This window comes from Juglans microcarpa x Juglans regia, chromosome 1D, assembly GCF_004785595.1.
Source record: "Juglans microcarpa x Juglans regia isolate MS1-56 chromosome 1D, Jm3101_v1.0, whole genome shotgun sequence".
NCBI lineage: Eukaryota > Viridiplantae > Streptophyta > Magnoliopsida > Fagales > Juglandaceae > Juglans > Juglans microcarpa x Juglans regia.
The window spans coordinates 4,048,279-4,074,264 of NC_054594.1; the positions used below are offsets into that span (position 1 = coordinate 4,048,279).

Consider the following 25,986-nt stretch of genomic DNA (forward strand, 5'->3'; position numbering starts at 1 on the left):
CCTGTCATGTATTATATATCCCTAATAGCTAAGGCTCTGTACTTTGTTTTGCTAGGCTCATACATGATTATTTTGTTTGGCTCGTACATGATCTATGTCATCTATCATATCTCAGCAATTTGAGAGGACACGACCATGTAATGGGACTTGTCTGGCGCATTTCTGCAACCTTTTGAGATCATCAATTGTATACCCGTATTTAAATCGTTTTGGTCGCTTAAAACTTGGAAATGCGTCCAGCAGCATGAGGCCATTGGCAAAAGACGACTTAAGGTTCGATTCCTAATATAGCTTTTGAGTTGCTGCAGATCTCGCTGGCAAGGATAATTTGGTAGAAGATTATTTATTAATCTTTGCAATTTAATTTGATGGAAGACTAAGGCCTGGTTTGGATGGTGAGTTGATATGAAAATTGAATAAAATCTTATTAGAATATTATTTTTGTTTTAGTATTTGAAAAAGTTGAATTATTTATTTTATTTTATTTAAAAGTTTGGAAAGATTGTAATGCTTAGATGAAATGAATTGAAAATGGTTTTACTGTCCAAATCAGGCCTAATTTATTCAGAGTTATCATAAATCATCATGACATGTTTTTCTTAATAAATAGACATTGAGCAAGGAGGCCCAGTATGTTGAGCTAGTGGTCATGCTTATTTTAGGTGAAAGTACATAAACTCCACCTTTCAAAATTTTAAAATTTTGGCAATGTCTGCCTATGCTATCAATTAATTGCTATGTATTCTCTATTACATTTTTTGTCACTAAAATGACAGCTAGTCTTACAAGTCCTTAACAAACATGAAATGAAGATTGTTCGACCATGTCAGATTTTTTTTTTCCTATCCGGAATACTGATAACTGGATTCTGGATGCAACTTTTGGATCGAGAAAATTGCATCACCCAACCTTGGAGAAATTGACCGCAAATACAAAAGGATCTTGGACATCGTTGATCTTGCAAAAAAGTTTTGGCTCAGCGTCTCCCAGACCTCCATGATGCCCTCATCTTTGTCTTCAATCATCTCATTCTCTCCATGGCTTGGCGAGGGGGTGGCGGCTTTGAGGCTTCGTTACGGTGGCAGTGTCGACCATGGTCAACTTCACCAAAGATCCTGATTCAAGTCTCGCCCTACATGCATTAATAAATACATAAACAATTGAATATATGTATTCTCTCTCTGTGGCTTTCATAGAGAAAATGAAAGTAGCGAGGTTTTATATCTTGAGGCATCAGATGAGCAACAATGATGATGGCCCAACTGGAAATCTTTATTACCTTTTTTCGTGTGGTTAACTATTTTAATGTACAATGCGTACATCGTGCAAAGAGTATACACCTCATAAAATGGTGTTTGTGGGCATATTTTATTTTTCTTATTTATTTGATGGTAGATGGTTAGCTATTTCTATACATTGTGTAGACCTTGTAAATTGTGTTTGACGACAAATTATTTTTTATTAATTCGACGGTTTCTTGTTTTCGAACTCTGCAATGAGATTGTTGTGCGCTTGGTGTTATGTCTGTTTGTTCAGCCACTAACCCCTTCGCTTCGACGTAATATGGATTTTGGGTCCGATGATACATTGTTGTAAGTCCTGGTGTAATTTGGGTACCGGATTTTTGGGTTTTAAAAACCTGGATGTCACTGTATACCGGTCGAAGTTCTTACCAGGGTTAATCTGAGCGGGTACCCGAACCGCATTTGACAATTATTGTGAGCATTTATTTTAATAGTTCAATGTATTTGTTGGTTGAGTTTTTAGTTTGGAAGTGCCATGAACAATTATTTTACCATTTTACGGTTGAGAAAAAAATCTTGTGAGAGTGGAGGTAATTATGTCAACATCTGGTATAGGATCTGATTAACATCCTATTGTATTAAAATTTTAAGATTTGAAGAGTTGTTTCAAGTTGTACAGGTCCTGTTGGTGTGAACTTAAACGGATATTGAGGTTTTATTATATGTCTTTCGTGGTGACGATAATAAAATAAAAAACTTTGCCTGAGAAAAAAAACAAAGAATAAAATTTGTCTTGACTAGTATTTGTCAATTTGAGTTCAGTATTTATTGTGCGATTGATTTTCATTTTGCTTGTTCTCTCTAATATGAAACATCTATAAATGTAATGGTTTCTTCAAAGTTCACTTGTTTTTTCATCATGTCTTAATATTTGTTACTCAAAGTTGATATGTACTTTCAAAAGACGTTGTAAAAGGTCTTCATGGCTATTTTTATTGAAACAATTATTGTACATTTTTATTTTCTACTTATGAGTCAAGATCTTGTTAGAGTAACTCTAAAGTCATCAAGAAATTATGTCAACGTGTTGTATGGGATCTCTTTCTATAATTTCCTATTGCCTAAACTATAAGATACGAATGGTGAAGTATAACTTCTTAACATTGGCATTGGGGTAGAGGACTTGAGTTCTACAGCTGCTTTTTGTGGCATAATTCCTAGTTTTGTTTGGATTGGAACGTTACTCGATGTTTTATTTGGTTTTTTCTGCAGTGACTAGGATAAAATCAAAAGTATGCCCGAGAAAATCATAAAATAAAAAATAATCCCTAGGGATTTGCTCAAGTAGTAAGAACCTTGGATTTGGTAGTATGCTCCTTGGTTTGAGATCCAACCCTTGGGTGCAAACAATTCTTATGGCCATTGATGCCACCAACATCTGACAACACAATATTTACAAAAAGAATATAATCAATAAATAGGGGTGCTACCCGCATATGCTGGGTAGTGTTTACACCCTTGCACCCGTGAGGTGAGGGTAGCTCAGTGTCGAGGGATTGGGGTGGATGAGATGTTTGCCCCGCCCCCTACCTAGTCCAAAGGTACTCATGGCCTATTTGGCCTAAAAATTATTTCTGTGTAAAAAAAAAAAAAGAATAACTATTATATAATTTAAATTTTAAATTAAAATTTGTAAATATAACCATAATTTAAAAAGTAATAACTAATAATATAGTTTTTAAATTTGTTAGACTGGTACTTACAAGATTGTATTACCTTGACCTCCTATATAAAAATTGGTCTAAGAGGCTAAGGCAATACAATCTTGTGAATACAAGTCTAACAAATTATATATAAATATATACAATTTTTATTTACATAAATATATATATATATGCCCCAGTCGTGGTCCATGGGTATATATTTTTGGCCTATGGTTGCAACCATGGGTCATAAAACATGCAAACCCACAATAGCAGCCAGGGGTCTTTAATTTACAATCCACAGCTGCGACTGTGGTCTTGGGTTGTAGAGACCCATGGCCATGCCGTGATCTTACCATTGTAGATTGCGACTTGGTCATGACCCCTGACAATGGAGAAAGAAACTAGTTTAGAAGAGTATGAGAAGAAGAAGAGAAGAGGGAGGAGAAGAGAAATGAGAGACAAGAAAGGGCAGTGAATGGCCATTGAGACATAAAAGGGAAGGGGAGAAGAGAAGAGGGGATAAGAGGTGAGGATAGAAAGGGAGAGATGAGAGGAAGGGAGGATTATGAATGCACTGAACAACCATTGTGGCATGAAAGGAAGCAGGATAAGAGATGAGGAGAAAAGGAAGGAAAGGAGGATGACGGGGAATGAGAGAATTGAAAGGAGAGATAGAAAAGTTACATATTTATCATTACGATTTTTTTTCAATATAGATGGTACATATATTATATATATTATGGAGGCGGGGCCAAGGCCCCCCCACCCCCCACCTTTGTTGTTGGGTGGGCATCCGCCCATTTGATGCGGGCGAGTAACCTTGCCTACCTAGGCAGGGGCTAGGTACGGGTACCTAGCCCCCTGGCCTATAATTTTGACTAGTATGACTTGTACTCTTAGGATTAATCAAGACATTCGGTGTCAATAAAAAAAATAATAAAATAATAATTATGTTTTGATTAGTATTTTAAGTATAGTATTTATTGCGCAATTTGTTTTGTAATGATTTACCATCTTTAATATATCTTTGCTATTTGAGTTTAGGGATATGCAATGCTTTCTTCTAGTTCACTTGAGTTTAGGGACATGATATACAATGACGCTAAAAAAGGTCTAAAAACTACGGCTTCATGGTGGTGCGTTGTGGCTATTTGTCGTAAATCGAAGGACAATTCTAATGGTAGTGTGTTGTGATATCCCATATGATAAGGATATGCGTAGATGGTGTATGAGATTCCACATTACTTGAGAAGAAGAAGTTCTTACTAATGAGGCTCAAATTGCATAATTGACCAATTTTTTTGAAGTATAAGACCATATGGCTTGGACCTTTCATTGGGATGTTACAAATAACATCAAAACTTATCTAAACTAGAAATGTGGGATTTGAATCGTGCCACTTACAATGGACTGTGTATTAGCCAATATGAGGACATCAGGAATTTAAGGAGGATATTGTGATACCCCATATGATAAGTGACACTACAACATATTGCGCTTTTCCCTAGGAGGCATTGTGCTTAGAAAAAATATGGACGTAGTGACAACTTTTTTCTTACTAATTTGTTCCGTGGCAGACTCGTGAAATATAATTTGTGAGGAAAGAGTTTTTTTCCACCAAAAATATTATTCATGGAAAAAAAATGCTTTCACCCACGACAATATTGGTAAATAAAACACCCAAAATTTCGTGACAAATAGATGTAGACATTGCCTTTTATCATGAGAAATAATGTTATTTCCCACGACCAAAAGTAGTAGAATCTAGCTCTACCCATGATTACTGTCGTGGAAAATGCTTGCAAACTATCGTTTGGCCCATGAATAATAATCGTGGCAATTATACTTGTTTCCACGTCGGTATTTCGTAAAAATTAACCAAAAGTCACTAAATAAGTATTTCTCATCGGCTTCACTCTTCTTAAAAAATATTTTCTCAAAAAACCTACTTATAGAAACTGCTAGCTTTCCCACAAAGTTTTACAATCGAACTATTATAATATCATTGTATTGAAGGTACAAAATACCAACTAACCATTAGAAGAATATCAGATATAGGCAAATGTTCAACTAAACGACAAAATTCTATTTACTTAATTAAACCAACACCTGAAGAACTTCAACAAAAAAATCAGAAATGTAAATTATTCATATCAGAAAAATTTTACACATCTTTCCACTGGCCAGTCAATCAAGCCCTGCTGCTTTACTGCAATGTTTGCGAATAGAAGAGTACAGGAGAGAAGCCAACATGGTCAATATTGTTCATAACAAAATCCTTGTGCCTAACTACATGTATACATATTTCTGGCTCTAGACACATTACTTAAAGCACAAATTACTGCTGCTCTTGTGTGCTCCAATTCATGTAGTGATCCGTGAATTGGTTGCTGATAATCTCCTTTCATACTTGTTTGCAAAGCCTCTTAGTCTAGAAATATTAAGGACTCATAATCTTCACGTACATACTAGTTTTGCCATTAGCAGATATTCTTTTAGTGTTCTTCAAAAACCTGTAGAAAAGGTATTTAAAGAATTTTCACTGATAATTGAGTTGTTGAGAATGCTAGGTTAGTCAGTCGAGCATAATGCATCTCAAAAAAGTACCTTCTCAGATAAAAAACACACATAAGTACACATGATGTATAGAATCACTTATCTATATATGAAAACATCACAAAAAGTTAGCCCACTAGAGTCTATTGAAGCTATCGAAAGGAAGAGAGTACTGAAAACTAAAGTTTTGAGCTTCTCCAATGTTTGTTCAGTTTTCAATTTCTGATATTCTTTTCTCTCCCAAATACACCATATGCAGGCAGTGTTTAACTTATTGCCTACTTTGATCTTTTCAACTCAAACTCCAAGTGTTCAATTTAATTACTGAAATAAAATGCATCTTCATATGCTTATAATAACACTAAGGTAAGGTTTGGATAGTGAGATGAGATGAGATGATTTTATATGAAAGTTGAATAAACTATTATTAGAATATTATTTTTTAATATTAGTATTGTTTTGAGATTTGAAAATGTTGAATTGTTTATTATATTTTGTGTGAAAATTTAAGAATGTTATAATGATGAAATGAGATGAGTTGGAATGATTCTTGAATTCAAACTGGGCCTAAGAGCAAACCTGATTTTTCTACATATTGTAACGCATATTATCATTAAGGAATTGACACATTGAATTACTGATTTGCTCCTTATGCTACAGATTCACTACACATGGAACACATTCAATGTGTATATAATGTTCTAGTCACAACCAGCCTAACATGTCTAAAATGCTTTTCAATGTCTTGCATAATATCTGTAAATGCTTTTTATTAAATAGGTCAATTTAGATCAGTTTTTAACTTTTTAGTGTGTTTAAAACAATTTTTTTTTATAAATTTATCAAATATATCATTTAAAAAAAAATTTGTTACAATTATTACACAACTCATCACCCATAACATTATCATTTAATAGTTACATATATTTCATTACAACTCAAAAAAGCTATGTGCATGATCATATATAGGTAGTACCACAACCCACATAGACAGACATGTTGTAATCTATAATGGTTGTGCGACAACCACCATCGCCTGGGTGGCTTTCGATGTAGGGTTTCTAATCAGCTGTGATCGATGCCAAGTGATTTTGTAACCACCATCAACCGTCCTGATATATTGATCTCTTTTACAGAACCATATCATCACAACATTACATAGATTTTACACAACCGTATCATCAAAAATTTTACACAATCATATCATCACAAATTATACAGATTCACATTTTCTATTTTCCATTTTCCATTTCCACTACCAAATTATACATAAATAAACTCAAAGACAGAGAAGACGATGGGATAAAAGAGAGAGAAGATGAAGGGAGAAGAGAGAGAGGCTTACCGTGAGGTCCACGGCGTGCTAGACTCGAGAGTTAGAGAGACTCGCAAGGAGAGAGAGAGAGAGAGAGAGAGATGAGAGTTTTGGAGGCTAAGGCTTTTTGAAGGAAAATGAAAAAGGGTGGCTGACTGGGTGAGGTTTCATGCGAGGCAGGAGGAGCTGGCTCTGGGTGGGGGGAAGAGACTCGCAATCGTAAGGGGAAAGAGAGAGAGAGATTATTGGGGGAAGAAATGAATAAGGGGAAAAGAATGCATTTTCCTAAGGTTTTAATTTGATTAGCTTTTGTGACGGGTTATTATCCCTGCAAAAGATAATAACCTTGTTGCAAAAACTAATCACCCACAAAAAAATTCAGGTAAGTTAATTTTTGTCGCCGCAAAAATATTTTTTCCCCTGCAAAATGTTTTTCCTCACAAAACTTTACTTGCCGACGTGATCTCGTGGTAAAAGGGTTTTTTTTTTTTTTTTCCCACGAATAACTTTCATGTCATCAGCTAATTATTTGCCACGATAGTATATCTTGGAAAAAAAATTCGTGAAAAAAGACCATGTTTGTTGTAGCATAATTAGGGTAGGTGGTATATGAGATCTCATATTGTTTGAGAATAAGAATTTCTTGCCATTTATAACGGCTCCAATGAGACTCCAATTGTATCACTGACTAGTCCTTTTAGAGTATAGGTCATGTGGCTTGGGTATTCTATTGAGACGTTACAAATAGTATCTGAGCCTATCTCAACCAGAAATGTGGAACTTGAGTTGTGCCAACTACAATGGATTGGCCCAAAGAAGACGTTTGGAATTTAAGGAATGAGATTGTGATACCCCATATGATAAGGATAAATATAGTTATATAAGGGTAGGTAGTGTATGAGATTTCATATTCATTGGGAAGAAGAAGTATTTGTTCTTTATAATGGTTCTAATTGTATCATTTACTAGTCTTTTTGGCTTAAAGGCCATGTGGAAATAAGAGAAAAAAATCAAATAAAAATATTATAAAGTAAAAAAATTGTTTGAATATAATTTTTTTAAAATTTGAAAAAGTAGTATTATTTTTTTGTGTTGTTTGGGAGTTGGAAAAATTTTAATGATTAAATAATGATTTGATAAAAATATTTAAAATTGAAATATTTTTTATTTGAGTAATTTTTTGGAAGAATATATATGAGAATATTTGAAAACATTTGTGTTTCCAAACAAACTAATATAAAAGTAGAGGAATGGTGAAGCTCTGGTTGACTTTTTCCTATCAATTTTATTAAAGCTCCAGTAAAGCAGTCGGATGTAGGAGAATTGTCTCGTAACTTGACACCAATCTAATGTGAAATGAAGTTAGTGTAAAAAGTAATGTTATAAACCGCAATTCTATTTTTTTTTGTCGGACTACATAAAACATCACATTTTTCATCATCGTTTATGTTTCTAAAAATAGATTAAAGATTGATGAACTATGCCACCATGGGTCCATCATAGTGGGATGAGAGTAAGATAAGAATGTAACTTGTAAAATTTTTCTAATAATATATGTACCCGTTCAACTTTTTCTACACTTTATAATTAAATGCTTCTTCAAGTCTTTCTCATGATTTTGATCATAAGTAATAATACATTTTCACAAACTTTTGTAATACAGTTAGTTGGATGAATCTGGATTGAAGATTTGCATTTGAGCTATTGAAATCTAAATTTTTCATTTGGGACAAAACTAACCATTAGATTTTACCAAATTGAGAATTTAGTATTGGATTTTAATCGAATTTTAATTGCTTAGAATTTTAGATTTCAAATTAAATTTATAGAAGGTAATTTCAAATCATCCTAACAAATTAGACTTATAGTAGTAAATAGGGTGTGCAGTAATAGTACTGCGCGCTCCCTTTGAAAAAAGAAGAAGATAAACCTGAGATCTACATAGAAAAATTATTTTTTTAATGGTGAACTTCATTTTTTTCAAAGGCAGTGTGAGAGACTTACATACCATAGGATTGTATCTAGCATTATTTTTTGTAGGGCTGTACAGAAACCGATGGGACTGACCGTTGCTGACATGGACCCACCACCAGAGTCCGGAACCGTTAGAGAACCAGTCAATCGGTGGTAGAAAATGCTTCAAACTGACGTTGGCCAGTTCAATCGCGGTATGAATCAGGTTCAAATCGCCGAACCGGCTGATAATATATATATATATTTATTTAAATGAAAACTGGTAGTATGACTTCCAAATATGCCACCAAATGTGCTTACTCATATATTTTAATTTTAATTTTTTAATTTTTCTTAATGATTAAAGAAGTAACTATTATTTAATTTGTATTTTTTTTCATTTATGATTAAGGATGTTTAAAAAATACTTAAAAGAAAAATGATAAGAAAAAAGAAAAAAACTATTTGCTTTGGTTTGCATATTTGGAGTGCACATTTGATATGTAACCAACCATTGTCCTTTTTAAATATATCGTATGTAAAACGACATCATTTTACTTAAGTAAGTTAAACAACGTCGTTTTATACATACCGTTTATAAAAAAAAATTAAAATGAAACAATATTATTTGATTTAATACATCAAATCACGTCATTTTGATTTATAGTTCAATCTCCCCTCCCCTCCCTTCTTTTTCTCTCGGTTATCTTTCTCTCTTTCAGACTTTCTCTCTCCTCTCTCACACACTAGTCGGTAGCCTATCTCGATGCAAATGCCATGCAACATGTCCCTTCACCAATCAGAGGTATCCATTCTGACGAGTAGAAACCAACCACCCTTTGTTTGCCTCTCATTTAACTGTCCTCTATCTCTCATCTCGCCGCCCAAGGAAAAATCTGGCATGTTGAGTGATTTATTGTGTTGGGTTTTGTTTTGTGGGTTTTGAGTGGTTTTGTTTTCTTGGTTTCTCTAGTGCATGAGCTTGATTTGGTTTCTGAGTAGGTTGATATTTGATTTTCAGTTCGACTAATTTCTTTTGATTTGATTTGTTGTGAATTTGTAATATAGCACGTCGAGATAGAAGTAGAAATCATAAGGCTAAAAAACCGACCTCCAAATCGCTGAACTGATCGATACCGATCGTCGGATTCCGACTGGTTCTCTCTCTCCTTGTTGGTCTGTTTCGATTAGTAATGGCATCTTAAAAACATGTCGGTGCGGTTTCGGTTTTAGACCAAAACTACACCGATATGTTTGATATTCAGCCCTAATTCTTTTACTAGAGTTATTTTATTATTAAGACAGTGTGTAGAGCACATTATGTACATCACTTAAATGATAAATTTTTTTTATAAGATTTAAATTTTAAAATTTATCTTTCAAATCAAATTATATTACATAAGCAATATGTAGTGTAGAGATTAGAGTACCCATTTGACTATCTTTTCAAATCATAAAATGTTGAATTTAGTGATTGATAGATATCTATGGAAGTAATTGATCCGTCTATAAATATATACTTTACTTTTTAAACAATTTTCAATTAAATAAGCTCAAATCAACAAACCAATGGTCTGGCCGATTGATTGGCACCACCCACGATCATGGTCCCTAGGGATTTTTAGGTGTATGATATGGGGTTCAAACCCTCCACTACTACGGCTCATGTCCCTTAAAAAAATTGCATAAAAAAGTTAATTTAAACCTCAAATCAATAAATTAAATAATCAAACGAAAACAATTACAAAGAGTGGAATCGACAGATGTATTAGAAAAGCATAATGAGAAAGGACAGCTCATTTTTAAATTAATTTAATTGAGTTTTTTCCCCAACTTCTGCGTCATAATGTCTCGACGGAGACACCTAGTAAATTACGCTCTTAACCCTCTTGACTTCTGGTTATTTCATCACCACCCCTGCACAGGCCACCGCTTTTGAGGATCGGGAAGCCACGATGATCGTTTCTTCTTCCTCTTGACATTCTCCGGCCCCCGTTTGGCTTCTACGTTGGCGGAGGCTTTTCTGAAGCTGAAGACCTTGCAGAGAAGCCCCCAATCTTTGTCTTTTTTATTATGTTGGCTGATACTGTACTCGTTACTCAGCCTCATGGAATTTGAGAGCCTCTCGTAGGTGGCGATCCCGGCACATTCCGGCGGGATAGTCTCCGATACTAGCGCTGAGCTGTAAGACCTCACGATTCGTAAGGAAGATCCTCTCTGGAGCCTGAAACTTCTGCTAGGCTCCATTTAGCCGGCCTCGTCGCGCGTTTCGTTTCGTTTCGTTTGAGTTTCTGGTGTTGCGGTGAAGTACGATTTGAGCGAGGGACCCTTTGGTTGTTATAGAAGCCGGGAAAAGGTTCGTGACGACTAGTTCTCTTCCTTGAAATACGAGTGGGGTCATCCAGTTCAGGAGAACGAAATCCTACACGGTGCCGCGTAACATAAACTTGAAGAAAATACTACACGGATCTCGCTTACCATTTTTATTTTTAAAGTGTATGCTACCTAACAAAGTTTTACGTAATAAAAATAATATTATAATTTAACATTAGTATTTTTATTTTATATTAAATTATGTTAACATATAAATTTATTTTTATAGAATTTTTTTATAATTAAAATATTTCTCTTAACACTACATTCTTCAACATGATAACTTTAGAGTAATTTAAACTGTCAAGTTTTTCTGGTTCTTACATCCAAAAAGAATTTCTTATAAGACTGAAAATATAATGAGTTTTTATTTATTTATAAAGAGTTATTATATTTTAAAGTTGGCGTGTGGAGTATACGATCTATATCATTTAAATAATAATATTTGATTCGTAAGATTTAAATTTTAAAACTTATTTTTTAAATTAAATTATGTCATGTAAATATTTTATTAGGTGGATTATTCATGCCGTCTTGTAAATAAAATTTTCTTCTATAAAATGATAAAAATCTAGTAATAATTTTGTAAGTAGTTCAAAAAATAAAGAGAGTAAATTTTTATTGCTTGAGTTTCGATGCATCAAGGGAGGATTTCAGAAGAATCACACGGGAGAGAGGCTGTGTGAATCCAATGAAATCTTCCAATGGGAGTATTTGTTCAGAAGCAAGAAAAAAGCTTTAGGACTTGGGAGTATCATCTTATGGGCTTGTTGTCATCAATGTTCGACGAGATTTTGCTTCAAAAACTAGCTGGTAACCCCATCCAACGCTTTACACGCTCGCGCATATATATATATATATATATATATATATATATATCAATAATATTGTAGCTTTTGTTCACAAATTTAGCTGTTAACATATCGGTAAATGGCATTGAAGTCTAATTAAGTAAACTAAAAAATTATAATGGAGGCCGAGCTGATGTAAGAAAATAATAAATATAATGGATGTTACATTAATTTCTTTTTCTGTTCTCATTATTCACACTAACAAACTTTTTCAACGTTACTTGGGCATGCATGCATTATCTTTAAATTTGTATTTTAAGATTGCGTTTGAATATTGAGTTGAGTTGAGTTAAGCTGAATTTTTTATAAATAGTAGTAAATTAAGATGGTTGAGTGAGCTTTGTGAGACTCACTTAAAATAAGTTTAAAGTGTGTTTAGATGTTAAAATGAGTTTAGATATATTTATAAGAAGTTGTAAAATAATTAGATCCCGCCATTATATTCATCTAACACATTTGTCCCACTTCTGGCGCCAAACTTGCAAGCAAAAGAAAAAGAAAAAATCAAAGGCAAATAATGGAAGCTGCACTTGCAGTCAAAGTAGGTTCTTTGTCAGGTGGGGTCCAACAATAATTTGAAATCTGAACTTTGTCTGGTGTTGGGCCCAGCCAATAATCTCACCTTTGAACTGCACTCAGAAGAGGATGAAACAACGTTTGGATGTTCAAATTAGTTTAAAAATGAAGTGCACTCAACTAAGTTGTGCATCCAAATGAAGTTATATCTTTTGTACTTGTGGAGGGTCGGTTCCGTTTGGATATAGAAACGGTTTTATTTTATTTCATTTCATCACTATAATTTTTTTAAATTCCTATATAAAATATAATAAAAAATTTAATTTTTTAAATTATAAAATAATAATAATATTAAAAAAATCATATTCTAACAATATTTTATTCAATTTTTATTTTAAATTATCTCATCTTAACTTTCTAGTAGTTAATTGTAAAAACACCCATGGCCATATATAGGAGGTTGCTCAGGCCACTCTCATGGGCATTTATAGGCGGCTAGCTGCCACTTTCTTTTAGTCGGTGGGTCATGTTATTTTTAAAGTTTAAAATAAAAATAATTGTTTAAGAGATCAATATTTTATAAATTTTATTCCAATTCCGATTGGAAACTCATATTTTGTCATAAAATAAAACCCTCTTTCCTATATATATGGAAGAATCCTGAATATAAAAATATCCATTTCACAAGACAAACGAACTTAAAAAGTAGTTCAAAATTTGTCTAAGTATTAGTTTGGTCCAAGATTGATAGAATTTCTTGGTTCCGACAGTTAAAAAAATAATATTGGACAAAAAAACTCTATAAAATTGGAGTTTTTAAAGTAATGTGTTGTGGAGTTCCTAAAATCCGACGCGTCATTTTCAAGTTTATTAATGTTTAAGATATAAACACCCTCCTAATCTTTATAATACTTACCAGTTTAATTTATTTAACATATTTGATCAAGTCACAAGTACTCAATGCTTAAGAGTAATGCATCATACTATACTTGAACGTTCCCTTAATTCTATAAGATCTGAAATCATTACAGAAGCATACGCTCTGCGCATCTATAAATTAACGTAGAGTATTCGCATTGAAATATCCAAATGCAAATGCAAAAGCTCAAATGACTAATAAAACATGAAAAGGGCCTGCATTGGATTATGCAAGTGTAAAATCAAATGGTTTTTATTTACAGTGATTCAACTCCTTTAATCATATTTGACTTGATAGTGTAGCTCAACCAAATGTTTGTTTATTATTTTCTTCTTCTCTCTCTTCACTCAATTTTTTCAATGTGAATTAATTGCTTTTCCAGTCTAACCTCTATACAAAGTGCAGCAAGACCAGTAAAGGAACAAGTATTGATATCGAACAAAAAAATTGAAAAAAAAATATTATTAAATTTAGAATATTTTATTATTATTTTAATTAATAGATGGATAATCTAATGTGGGAATAAATTTTGAGTGAAATAGTTAAATGTAAAATCATGTCATATTATACAAATTTTACATTTACATATGCATAATCTAATGCTAATAATCTTTAAGCATATGCAATAGAAAATAAAATGGCTCCTTGTATTCATTTCATCGTCGTTTACATTAATCACGGGACAATCGGTACTTCTCGCCATTCACCAAACTTAGCACACGGGAGATATGTTGGGCTTTTCTATGTGTGAAACTTAATTGTATTTGTAACGGCCCGATTTGATAACCCGATTTGATAAAGGTTGCGATTTTTAGTAAATTCTCAATAGACTTGAGGGAGCGGAAGTTTGGGCAGATAGGCCCATGTCAGAGTGACATGTTAATTAGAGTTTACTATATGTTGTATTCAACTCTTGTACATAAACTGCCATAATATACATGTTGATTAGCAAACACGTCACTTATTATAAGATCTATTATAGTTTTAATACTTTTTGAGTTCTACTTACAACTTCATATGTAGAATTTGATTTGTATAACAAGTTTAAAATTAAATCATTTTAGAAATCAAATATTATAATGTAAAAGTTATGGAAATTTTTCTATACTGACTTGAGTAGTGCTATACATGACCATACTCTTATTATACTTTTATTTCACTATGTAAGATGTGACGCATTTATTACTATTAGATGATAAATAACTATCTAATAAAAAATAATATAATTGTGATAAATGTATCACATCTTATATAATGAAATAATAACGATAATGTATAGAGTTTTTCATACCGACTGACATGACATCTTTCCATATTTGTGGAGTGTATCACACCAATAATTAATTTAGTACGTTAATAATTAGACTTGCAAATATAAATTTTTCTCCTTTTGTAAAATAATTAATTAGACAGCCAATATATTTGTTGACAGGAGCAATATCGATCAATCCTTTCACACGTTGACAGCAACCTTAAGCCATGAACGATATTGATTTGAAGATAGAATTAGAAACCTCCCACTGATTTAGAAATAAAAAACAAGATACGAATCACAAACGCGCACACATTGTGTGTATATATATATATATATATATATATATATATATATATATTAACATTGTTGGTAGAGAAACACTGTCCACACCTCCCATCAGGCTTGCTGGCCAACAGATCATCATATGATGATGATCATACGCTTTCCATCTTTGGTCAACGCCTAAATTAGAATTGGAATCAAGTGTTGTTCAGACTTGGTTTGCTGGACAATTTGAATAACCGAGACTTCCCCTTCTCATATTTTTTAAGAAAAATTCTTAGCAGCAGCCATTGTTTTGCTGCATTCAAATTACACACATTATGTGTCACATGAGCAGCTCTTGATAATATAGAGATGAGAGATGATGAGAGAGAGAGTTGGAGATGAGGGAGAGAGAGAGCGTGATGAGAGAGAGCATGAGGGATGAGAGAGAGAGTCGAGGAGAGAGAAAGAGCCGACGAGAGAGAGAGTTGATGAAAGAGAGAGTCGTTGATGAGAGAGAGAGATGAGAGAGAGAGATGTTGGAGAGATGATGAGAGAGAGAGAGGGGTAGCGTCTGTGACTCAGTGGGTTTTGAAAAAAAAAAAAAAAAAAAAACAAATGGACTACATGCATCCACGTAGTGTGTGCATTGTGTGCACCACTACAGTGAATTCTATATAGCAGTACTCATTTTTTAAAGTCATCTCATTTTGTTCATTTGTTTTGCTTATTGTTCTTGTAGATTTTTTATCTTTTTTTTATCTTCTTTTTTTTCCCCTAAAACAGAACAGTTTTAGCGGGTAAATACACCTCTATGTTATAAGAAAAATATTAGTTAAACTGATAAAAGTGATCGATTGGATTTTTAATTTTTAATTTTTTTTATTTAATGATTAAAGAATTGAATATTAGTGAATTGATATTTTTTTTTATCTTTTAAAAATATTTAAAAATGTGTAACAAATGACTAAAAAAAAGGAAAAAAATAAAAAAATTACATTTGCACTCATCGGTACACTTCCTTCAGTTAAATATCGGTCCTAATAACATTGTCCATGTTATAAATAAGTGGAAATTAATGGAATAATTAAACTGAAAAAAATCCAAAACTTATCACTAAAATTAAAACTACGTTAACCGAGTTGACAACAACAAACCTAATTTTGAAGAGTTGATATATCCATCAAGAAATGCCATCAAAATTGATGGCATCATATTGTTTCATCTATCATTGTGATATTAGAGATTTACATTGAAAAGTCAATAAACAATGTAATGCCTATAAATCTTTTTGTCCAAATTTTAGGATTTATAACTTTTATTGTTACTTGTGCGAGTTTCACAAGTAACACTAGCAATAATACTTTCTTATAAGACTCTTACATGTGCCTCTCTCTTTTGCTATGAGAAAAATAATTTGTACAGTCGTAGTCTTGTATAGGATTTATATACATTAAGATTGTATATAACATTATTCATATTTTAAACCTTAAGATTTGAATAATACAAGTAACATTATATATTCAATAATACTTTCTTATAAGACTCTTTCACGTGCTTCTCTCTTTTGCTGTGAGAAAAATGATTTGTACAGTCATAGAATATGCAAGTCTTGTACGAGATTTATACACATTAAGATTGTATCTAACATTCATATTTTAAACCTTAAGATTTGTAAAGAGAGTAAAAAGATATAGATGTAACAAATTAAGGAGGAGTTATTGTATAGAGTAAGTAAACATGGTGAAATCTCAAGGTGCCAAACCTAAAGATATAGGTTCAAATCTTGAGATGGATACTTCATGTAAGTTATTAATTTTTTTGTGGGTAAACATTAAGGCTAAAACAGTATCCAAGCCATCTATCGTACGACCCAATTTAAGTCGCTAAGATTTTTTGGACTCCTTCATGAATCAAGTTCTAAGTATGAATACAAAATAAACGCATGAGGATGCTTATAGGGCCCAATGTAAGGATTGTATATGAGCCCAATAAGAGACTAAGCAGTAAGCACGCGACGACACGTATAGGGAACATTGTGAGGATACTGCTGCAAGCCTGCATACAAGTGCTACAAGTAGTTATAATTTTATTTATGTTTATATTTATAATATTTATTTTGTTATTTTTTTTTAAATTCAGATTTTAAATTTCAATTTTCATGATTTTTAACAGGAAAAGTAAATTTTTTATAAATTTTTTTTAAAGTATATTTAACAGTTTTCTCATTATAATTTAAAAAAATAGTCAAAACATCGATAATTTTTTAAAATGATTAATGTGAAAAGTGTGTTGAATATATAAAATATAATACCTACAAATAGATAATTTATTGATGCTCGTGTAGATTTTTTGAACGGTATTAACTGCTTAATAAAATATTGTATGACTCCCTTCTCGAGTTAGAGACTCCATTTTTGTCCTAACTCTAAGGTGTCGTTTGGATTCGAAGATGAGTTGAGATGAGTTGAGATGGATTGTGAATAGTAGTGAAATGAGTTATGAATAGTAGTGAAATTTGTGAGTTAAAGTTGATGAATAGTAATAAATAGTAATGAGATGACTTGAGATGACTTGAGATGACTTCCGAATACAAACCATCCCTAAGAGAAGCTTACCAATAACACCCGAATCTCAACTTTATATATATATATATATATATATATATATATATAAGATATATGCTATAGGTCCTAAATAATTGTTGTTGTGGTTGGAAGACGATATAATATTTTGAGATTAAAGTTTTGCAATATTATTGGTGGAAGACGGCATGCTGCAGTACTACTTCTTAACCTTACCTAATATGCATTAAAAATGAAAGAGTGCTGAGGAAGTTATTCTTAGAATTTTATTTTCGACGAAGTGCAATAAAAAAAAAACTGACATTAATTATATGTAAATCGAAAATATGGATTTATTTAATATTTATTTTTAATAATTAATGCCATAATTTGCATCCTAATCGAAGAAGAATAAATACGACGAAATAAATACTTTGTCATTTTGAATTAATGTGCATGTTTGACTGGATTTATTGCTTACCGTATAATGAAGATTGTGGCAGCTCCGTTGTTGGACCTTACAATTTAACGTTTTCAACCCCTACGCGCAGGGCCCAGTGGGAAGAAAAACCAACGCAGCATTATTAAAAGGCATCTACGAGAAATTCCAATCACCACGTATTACAGCATAGTCTAGGGTCAAACGCAAAGAGGATTTGACTTCTAGAACAGCTTGGAAAACGAGGCTTCCAGTTGCTTTCATTCGGGAATTTGGTCATATTTTTGCAGCTGAGTTAATTCAAAGTTCCATCAAGATCACTTTCAACACTAATTAGAACATTTTCAATAGTTTTTTCATCTTATTCTTTAAAATATATCATTAAATTTTTTTTATTTTACATATTAATTGTTATATATTAACTTATCTATTTTTTTCTCTATATCATTTAAAATATTATTTTTTTAATATTTTATATTCATTTCAAATATTTTTTCTAATTACTAAAGAATTTGTAAAGGAGAAAAAAATAATTAAGAATATTTTAAAATTGTGAATAATATTCTCTACATTTAAAAGATTACTGTAACAAAATATAAAATAAATATCAAAATATAAAATCTATTAGAAGAGTCTTTTGATCAATTTTTTTTTTATATTTTTATAAAAAAAAATATTTTATATGAGCTATTGTAAATGCTCTAAGGTTAATAAAAAAACAAAAACCCACTTTCAACTGATGTGGCCCTAAATTAATATTGTTTGAGTAATGATATACACAACACATTATATAATATATTTCACAATAATGTTATAAAATGAAGATATTTTTATAAAATAATATTATTTTTATAGGATGTTTTACAAAAATATTTCTCATTTAAAACATAATTATAAAAATATTATAAAAAATATTATGTGTAAATCTTTCTCCATATTGTTTTATTATTTTCTTGTTCGGATAACGTAATCGACACATCACTTAAAAGAACTTAAGAGCAGCTAATGACTGATTCACCAAATACTGTCATTAGTCAATCCTGATGTTTCACGTAAAAAAGAATTCCCACGAGGTAATGGAAATTCCATATTATAATGTTTGTTGAGTTCTGCGTGAGACATGTTTGTAGGAGTCTAGGACACGCTGGAGATATTGGAGATCTTGAGATGTCAACTCATGGAAGGTGAAACCCTCTATCTCAAATTCAATAACAGAGGACGTTTGTTTAAAAAAAAAAAAAAAAATAATAATGCTGGATACAAGTTATAAATAGATAAATTTTATATAAGTCTTTTATAAAATAATAAGTCTCATTATTTTTACACTTTTTTAAAATGAAGTCTACTTTTTTATAAAGACTTATATGAAACTTATCTATTTAGAACTTGTACAAATTATTTTCAAAAAAAAAAAAAAAGATGATGTTGTTTTTTTCAAATAATAATAATAATAATAGTGCTAAATGTATTTATAGTTTTTGCTTATATTTTTATTTATAAAATTTATTTTATCAATTTTATTTTTAAATTTAAATTTTAAATTTAAATTTAATAATTTTTAATATATCATAATTGACACGTGAAGAAATAAAATTTTTTATAATTTTTTTTGAATGTAAATAATATTTTTTGATTAATAATAATAATAATAATAATAATAATAATAATAGAAGAGCCCGTCTAGAAAACTCCTCACCTGCTACGATGCTAGACGCGTTGAATATTGATCACTCAGAGAAAAAGTCTCCAAAAAGAAAGAAGTTGACATTGATTAATGAGTTGTAAACATTTTAAATATAGTATATTTATTTTTTATTAAAAAGTGTAAAGAAAATTACTTTTTTAGTGAAATCTATTTTATCATAAAAGATAGAGAGTTATATACTTTAAATTTATAACTAATGTATCATTTGGATGGTGAATCAGGATAATATAAAAATTGAATAAAATATAATTAAAATATAATTTTTTAATATTATTATTATTTTAATATTTGAAAAAATTAAATTAGTTATTATATTTTATTTAAAATTTTGAAAAATTTAAAAAAATTATAATGATGAAATAAAATAAAATACTTCTTATATCCAAACCGGTCTAATATTCCTCATAAATTTTATCTTGATCCCAACCAGCTTAACGAAACCAAAAATAGATTCTGGTTTTTGAATCTATTCTAGCGCCAAACACTTTAGCTTTATCCAAGAAAAAACGCTTTTCATTATTATCTTTCATTTTCCTTAGACTAGTCGCTATTTTTCTTATAATAAAGCCCATTCTTTGTTTTTGTGCGTTAAAAGTAATATTTTGAATACCGTATCAGACGCTGTATCGGTTAAAGTACTGGAATAAAATATTTCGATACCAGTACTGTTTTGAAATAGCGTTTCAGGATAACGTTTCAGGATAGTTAATTTATAAATAAATTATATATATAAATATATATAAAAATTATATTCTAAAATAATAGTCTATATATAAATAAATTATATACAAATACATATATATATAAATTATAAATAGTCTAGTCTAAATTGAGAGTTAAAAAATAAGCTTGTAGTTTAAAAAAAAAAAAAATATAGGCCGAAATATCGGCCGGTACCGGCCAAAATATAGGCCGGTACAGGCCGAAATTGAGGCCCGGCCGGTATTTTGGCCGGTACGGAATAGGTATAGTACCTGTACCGGCCGGACGGCCGAAACGAAAAATTTCAACCATACCAATCGATACGGTACGAAATTTAAAACACTGGTTAAAAGTCCATTCATTTGCTATCGTTTTAAATTGATTTTATTTTTTCAAAAGGTAGTTGTTGCATGTTTCTTTCGATATTTTTTTTTTCCTAACACTATTCCTTTTTGTATTTTTAGTGCTTGACACTTGTGTGATTTATATTTAATTTTGGTTGATGTTGATGCGGTAGTTGACACCGAGCTAAATGAAAGATGACGAAATACTGATCAATCAAAGTGAAAAACACAATTAAAAAGCTAATAAGTGTTATGTGCAAAATAAAATACATAAAAATATATGCATGAATTAACAAACATATTTTTATATGAAATAAAATAAAATAAAATCTACCGTAAAAAAAAAAAATTTTATATGAATTCAAGATTTACCCGATCTGAAAAAAAAAAAATTGGGAAAACTTGCACACAAATATCAGTTTTCTATTTTCTTTCTTCCTTATGTTTTCGTGTGAAATCGGAGACGAGTGGAGAGGTTATGCGGTTGGTTATACCCCACTTTAAAGTATAAAACTTAAAAAAAAATGATAAATACGTTACTTTTTATAACACATTACATAATTATATTTTTAAATAAAAATTAATTTAGTAAAATATTTTATAAAAATACCTTCACTTTTAAATATATATTATAAAATATGTTGAGAATATCATTACTCAAAACTTCAAGCCTACGTTGAAGTCCACCGAGAACCAGTTATGTAGCCTGCTTTCCCACCCACACTACTTAATCAAAAGCAAGACCTACGCAAATGATCCTCCCTCTCCGCTCCTCTCACGAGCCACGCCCCTAGCTAGCTCGGCGAGAGAATTCAATGCCGGCGTCATCCTCGTGAGGATAAAAATAAAAAACTATCCAAGAAAGAAGCGCGCGGCACGCACCTCACCCCGCCTCTCTCTGATCTTCTCGTCTAAAATAAAGTTTTCGTAAGGAGCTAGCTAGCTCTCAGTCTCCTCTGTTTCGCAGGCCAGGTACGTTACCAGCAAATAGTTTCGTATTGAAAGAGCATATGCATACACAATCCTTTGAGCCTTTTCCTGTATGTTAATCTGCATGCGCACCTCTTGTCTCTGTTTTCGGAATGGATCTTCACTTACTCTTGTGTCCTTGCCTTTTCTAGATCATTATTTATTTGTTGTTTCTCTTATCAAGCATAGAGTTGAAAGTTTTACGTTTTATGCGTTTTATGGGTTAGATCTTTTGAATCTTTTCTTAGTTGTCAGGAAGTTGCTTAAGCACCTGTTTTTGGTGCTCAAGGATGTCTATATATTTCTTTGAGAATTGGATTTTAAAAGTCTCTGTTGAGTCGGAAAGCGTCTTTGTTATATGATAAATAAGCCGAAAAGGTTTGGTTTCGTGTGATTTTCATGGCTGCATTTTTTTTAATCGGGTCCACTTTGGGATAGTTTTGGGGGTTTATTAGTTGCTTTTCTGGTTCTCGCTGCGATTCTTGATTGTTAACTTAAGGATCTTTTTATCATTGTTTTCTCGAGAGACAGAGGCCGGAATGGCACCTACTGGATCCGCTGCAATGAAGAAAAACCAAATTCTGTGACCCATATGGATTCAAATCGAGTAGGCTGATAAATTAATTAGTAAAAGGAGTAGCCCTGATTATTATCTTACAATAATTAGAAAGAAGAAAGAAAGATTGACCAAAGAGACCTTAAAATAAGCATTCACAGCCAGTGGATTGCTTTCGGATGTGGCTAGTCAAGAGAGGGGGCTCCTCATAGCCAGACCGTGTTCTCACCAACTTCCTTCTTTCCTTATGCATGGTTGATGACTTGAGGACTTATATTTGGACAGATGCAAAAATTTTGGTCTAATCCCAGATAATGTTATATGGACAACACTGAGTGAAATGACATCGAATCGCTGATGGTGGAAAATGAATGATATCAGAAAGTGTGCTCTGTACACATGGTTAATGGAGATATAGTATTTCGCTAGATAAGATATTTCAGTATCTGGCAGCATTTTGCTTACAGCTAACACCTTTTTATGTTGTCTAACCTTATGGCTTCAGTACTCTCTCCAACTCATTGTCCCAAATACAATTTTGCTACGGATTGTTTGTATATTGTGGACACAATTATTACATTGGCCAAAGACAGTAAAACTGTTTGTACAGGAACTTTTTATGTTGACTTGGTCAAATATTATTTCCTGTAGGTGAACTCCTTTGGCAGTCAGCATGTATCTTCTGAGAAGGCACTCTCAGACTCATCAGGAGAATGACTCCTCACAGAAAGATGTGAAAGTAATCTTCTACTTGGACAGACATTCTAGGGCAGAATGCAATTTTTTAAAATAAAACATATTTGATTTTTCTTGTTCCTTTTTATTGAATATGACCAAGTTTTCTCTCTATTACGGTGCCTCTATCCAAAATGAGTGCGATTGCTCGTAACATGTTGAACATATCGACTTACTGAGGCATATTTACGAACAGGTCAGTGAACTCAGGGCTGCTCTTGGACCTCTATCTGGACGTAGTTTGAAGTTCTGCACTGATGCATGCCTGAGGAGATATTTAGAAGCTCGGAACTGGAATGTTGATAAGGCAAAGAAAATGTTGGAAGAGACACTCAAGTGGAGATCTACTTATAAGCCTGAAGAAATTCGTTGGGTGAGAATGATAAATTATTGACTAAATGTTTTCGACAACATAGAAAAACTAGAAGAATATCTAATGCCATTTTATGACCTTTTATTTTAATTACTTCTGCTTTGACTTGGTGTGTTTTGTGTTCTTGTTTAATAGATAATCAATGTTAGAATGTCCTGGCATATAGATGTTGTTATCTTCTGCTTCTAATCATAACTTTACAGACAGAATTATTTCGAAACCAGATGTTTGCTCCCGGCAATCTTGTTTACTGTTTTCATTAATCTCAGTATTGTTTGTTTCAAAAACATTATTTGCCCTGCAGTCTGCAGATAAGCCTTTCCCTGCTTGAGGTGTAAAACTTTTGTGATGGAATCAATTTTAGTACTGTTTCAAGTTCAACATTGGTAGACATGTCAGTTCCAAAATGACACAATTCAGATGAAAAATGTATTTAAATCTTGGTTGCGATAACCTGTAATTAATACCTTTAATACATGTATCACCTTCTGCATGACATGTATGTGATGACTGAGGCTATGACTTGTAGCGCTTGTTGATGTTATCATGTTAATATTTTCACGACCTTTCATTTTGTTTAAGCCTCCCCTTACAAAAATGTCATTGTGCAGCATGAAGTAGCCCATGAAGGTGAGACTGGCAAGGTGTCCAGAGCAGATTTTCATGATCGAGATGGAAGGACTGTTCTTATAATGAGGCCAGGGATGCAGGTTGGTACCACAATTTTATTTCATAAGGTGTGCCACTATCTCTTGGCTTTTTGTGCATCAGCCTCTTAACCATTTTTTTCTTATTGGTCAGAACACCACATCAGGAGAAGATAATGTTCGCCATCTAGTCTATCTTTTGGAAAATTCTATCCTTAACCTTCCTGAAAATCAAGAACAAATGTCGTGGTTGATAGATTTCACTGGATTCTCATTGAACACCAATGTCACTGTCAAAACAGCCCGTGACATTATTTACATCTTGCAAAACCACTATCCGGAGAGGCTTGCTGTTGTATTTCTGTACAGTCCACCAAGGATTTTTCAGGCATTTTGGAAGGTTTGATCACCTGCTTGGTTTTCATTTTCGTTTTCCATTACATAAACGTTTCGCTTTTTGGTATCTTTGGATTGAAGTGTGACAATCACTGCTTCTTCTTTCTTTCATGAAAAACTAAGGTATGCTCATTCAATCATGGCATGGAAGCAAGCCAATATATAAATCTATTGTCATTCTTGGAGAACTTCTCTTCAATCTTGGGCGAAGTACATTTTGCGTTTGGCATTGCTTCTCCTCCCTTTGGAGGCATCCACTAATTCGTATCATACTCGGATTGATTAGAACCTGCATTACTTGTGTGCTTTAGCTCGGTCTTAATTTCTCTATTTATGCACTTAGTGTGCCATACCTAATTGCTGTGTTGACAAAGAAATCTCCCACTGTCAATCTAGTAGCCACTCCATCCATTGGAACAGTTTTTTTTTTCCCACTATTTTTCTCTCTGAGAGTAATTTTTCCTCTCTTTTCCCTTTTTGATTCTCCTTTTTTCTAGTTGCAATTCTGGACATGAATCTGCTAATTCCTTTTTTGAGGAGATATCCATTGCTTGCAGGATGAATAGAGGCAGTTATACCTTCAATTTAATCTTCCTTATTGCATTGATTAACTTTGTGCTTTTTAATTTTTATAGGCCGTCAAGTACTTCGTGGATACAAAGACATCTCAGAAGGTGAAGTTTGTATATCCAAAAATTAAAGATAGTATAGAGCTCATGAAGACATTTTTTGATATAGAAAACCTTCCGAGCGAGTTTGGAGGAAAAGCCACCCTAAAATATGACCACGAGGAGTTCTCCCGATTGATGGCCCAGGATGATGTAAAAACTGCTAAGTTCTGGGGTTTCGATGAGAAGCCCAACCACATTATGGATGCCATTGAGGAGCGCAAACGCATTGCATCTCCTGCTAGCTGAGTTTCTATAGATGCAGACTTTTCGTATCAACCTTATGCCGGGAACAGGAATGATGCTCTTGTTCATCCCCTTGGGGTTAATAAAAATGTCGTTTTTTCTATTCTAATCTTATTCCTAATGTTAACAACCTCCAAAAAAGCAAACTAATGTTTTATCATTTCCTATAATACAAATCTATTAGTTACTATTGTCTCGGTGAAAGATCTTTCTGGTCATATTTTCGACTCATCGACACGAGTATTGGCTCATGACAGGCCATTGACACGAGCTACAAAATGTATAGGGTATCGCTTGTATGTATTTTTTTTTGGCAGAAACCTTGAGATTTTACTCGTGAATTATCGATCAAGTGGTGGTTTATAAAGGTCAAATTATGTACTGCAAAACTTTAAGACTCCGTTTAGATAGTGAGATGAGATGTAATGATTTTAAATGAAAGTTAAATAAAATATTATTAGAATATAATTTTTATGAGAAAATATATTTGTAACCTTGAATTCTGCAACTGCTACCTAATCGTTTTGAAAAAAATGAATAAAATATGAGACTTACGTGAAAAAAATTAATTTTTTAATAGTAAATCATACTCTTTTTTAAAACGATTACGCGACATTTACACATTTCATGATTGTATGTAGAATTATTCTTTATGTATTATTATTATTTTGATATTTGAAATTGTCTCTG

The 25,986-nt window shown here is 32.2% G+C and overlaps 1 protein-coding gene and 1 long non-coding RNA gene across 2 annotated transcripts; one reads left to right on the forward strand and one right to left on the reverse strand.

Moving 5' to 3' along the window:
- Positions 1-188: 188 nt before the first annotated feature.
- LOC121253185 lies at positions 189-23,692 on the reverse strand. The gene is made up of 3 exons (XR_005938370.1): positions 23,681-23,692; positions 17,741-17,748; positions 189-310 (listed from the first exon to the last, which is right to left on the reverse strand). It is a non-coding gene; the product is annotated as an uncharacterized LOC121253185 (long non-coding RNA).
- Positions 21,392-25,486, forward strand: LOC121253167 (phosphatidylinositol transfer protein 3). The gene is made up of 6 exons (XM_041153113.1): positions 21,392-21,678; positions 22,883-22,970; positions 23,163-23,339; positions 23,951-24,049; positions 24,141-24,386; positions 25,018-25,486. Exons 2-6 carry the CDS (start codon positions 22,905-22,907, stop codon positions 25,297-25,299), a joined length of 870 nt encoding a protein of 289 aa, XP_041009047.1. The 5' UTR covers positions 21,392-21,678; positions 22,883-22,904; the 3' UTR covers positions 25,300-25,486.
- The last annotated feature ends 500 nt before the right edge of the window (positions 25,487-25,986 follow it).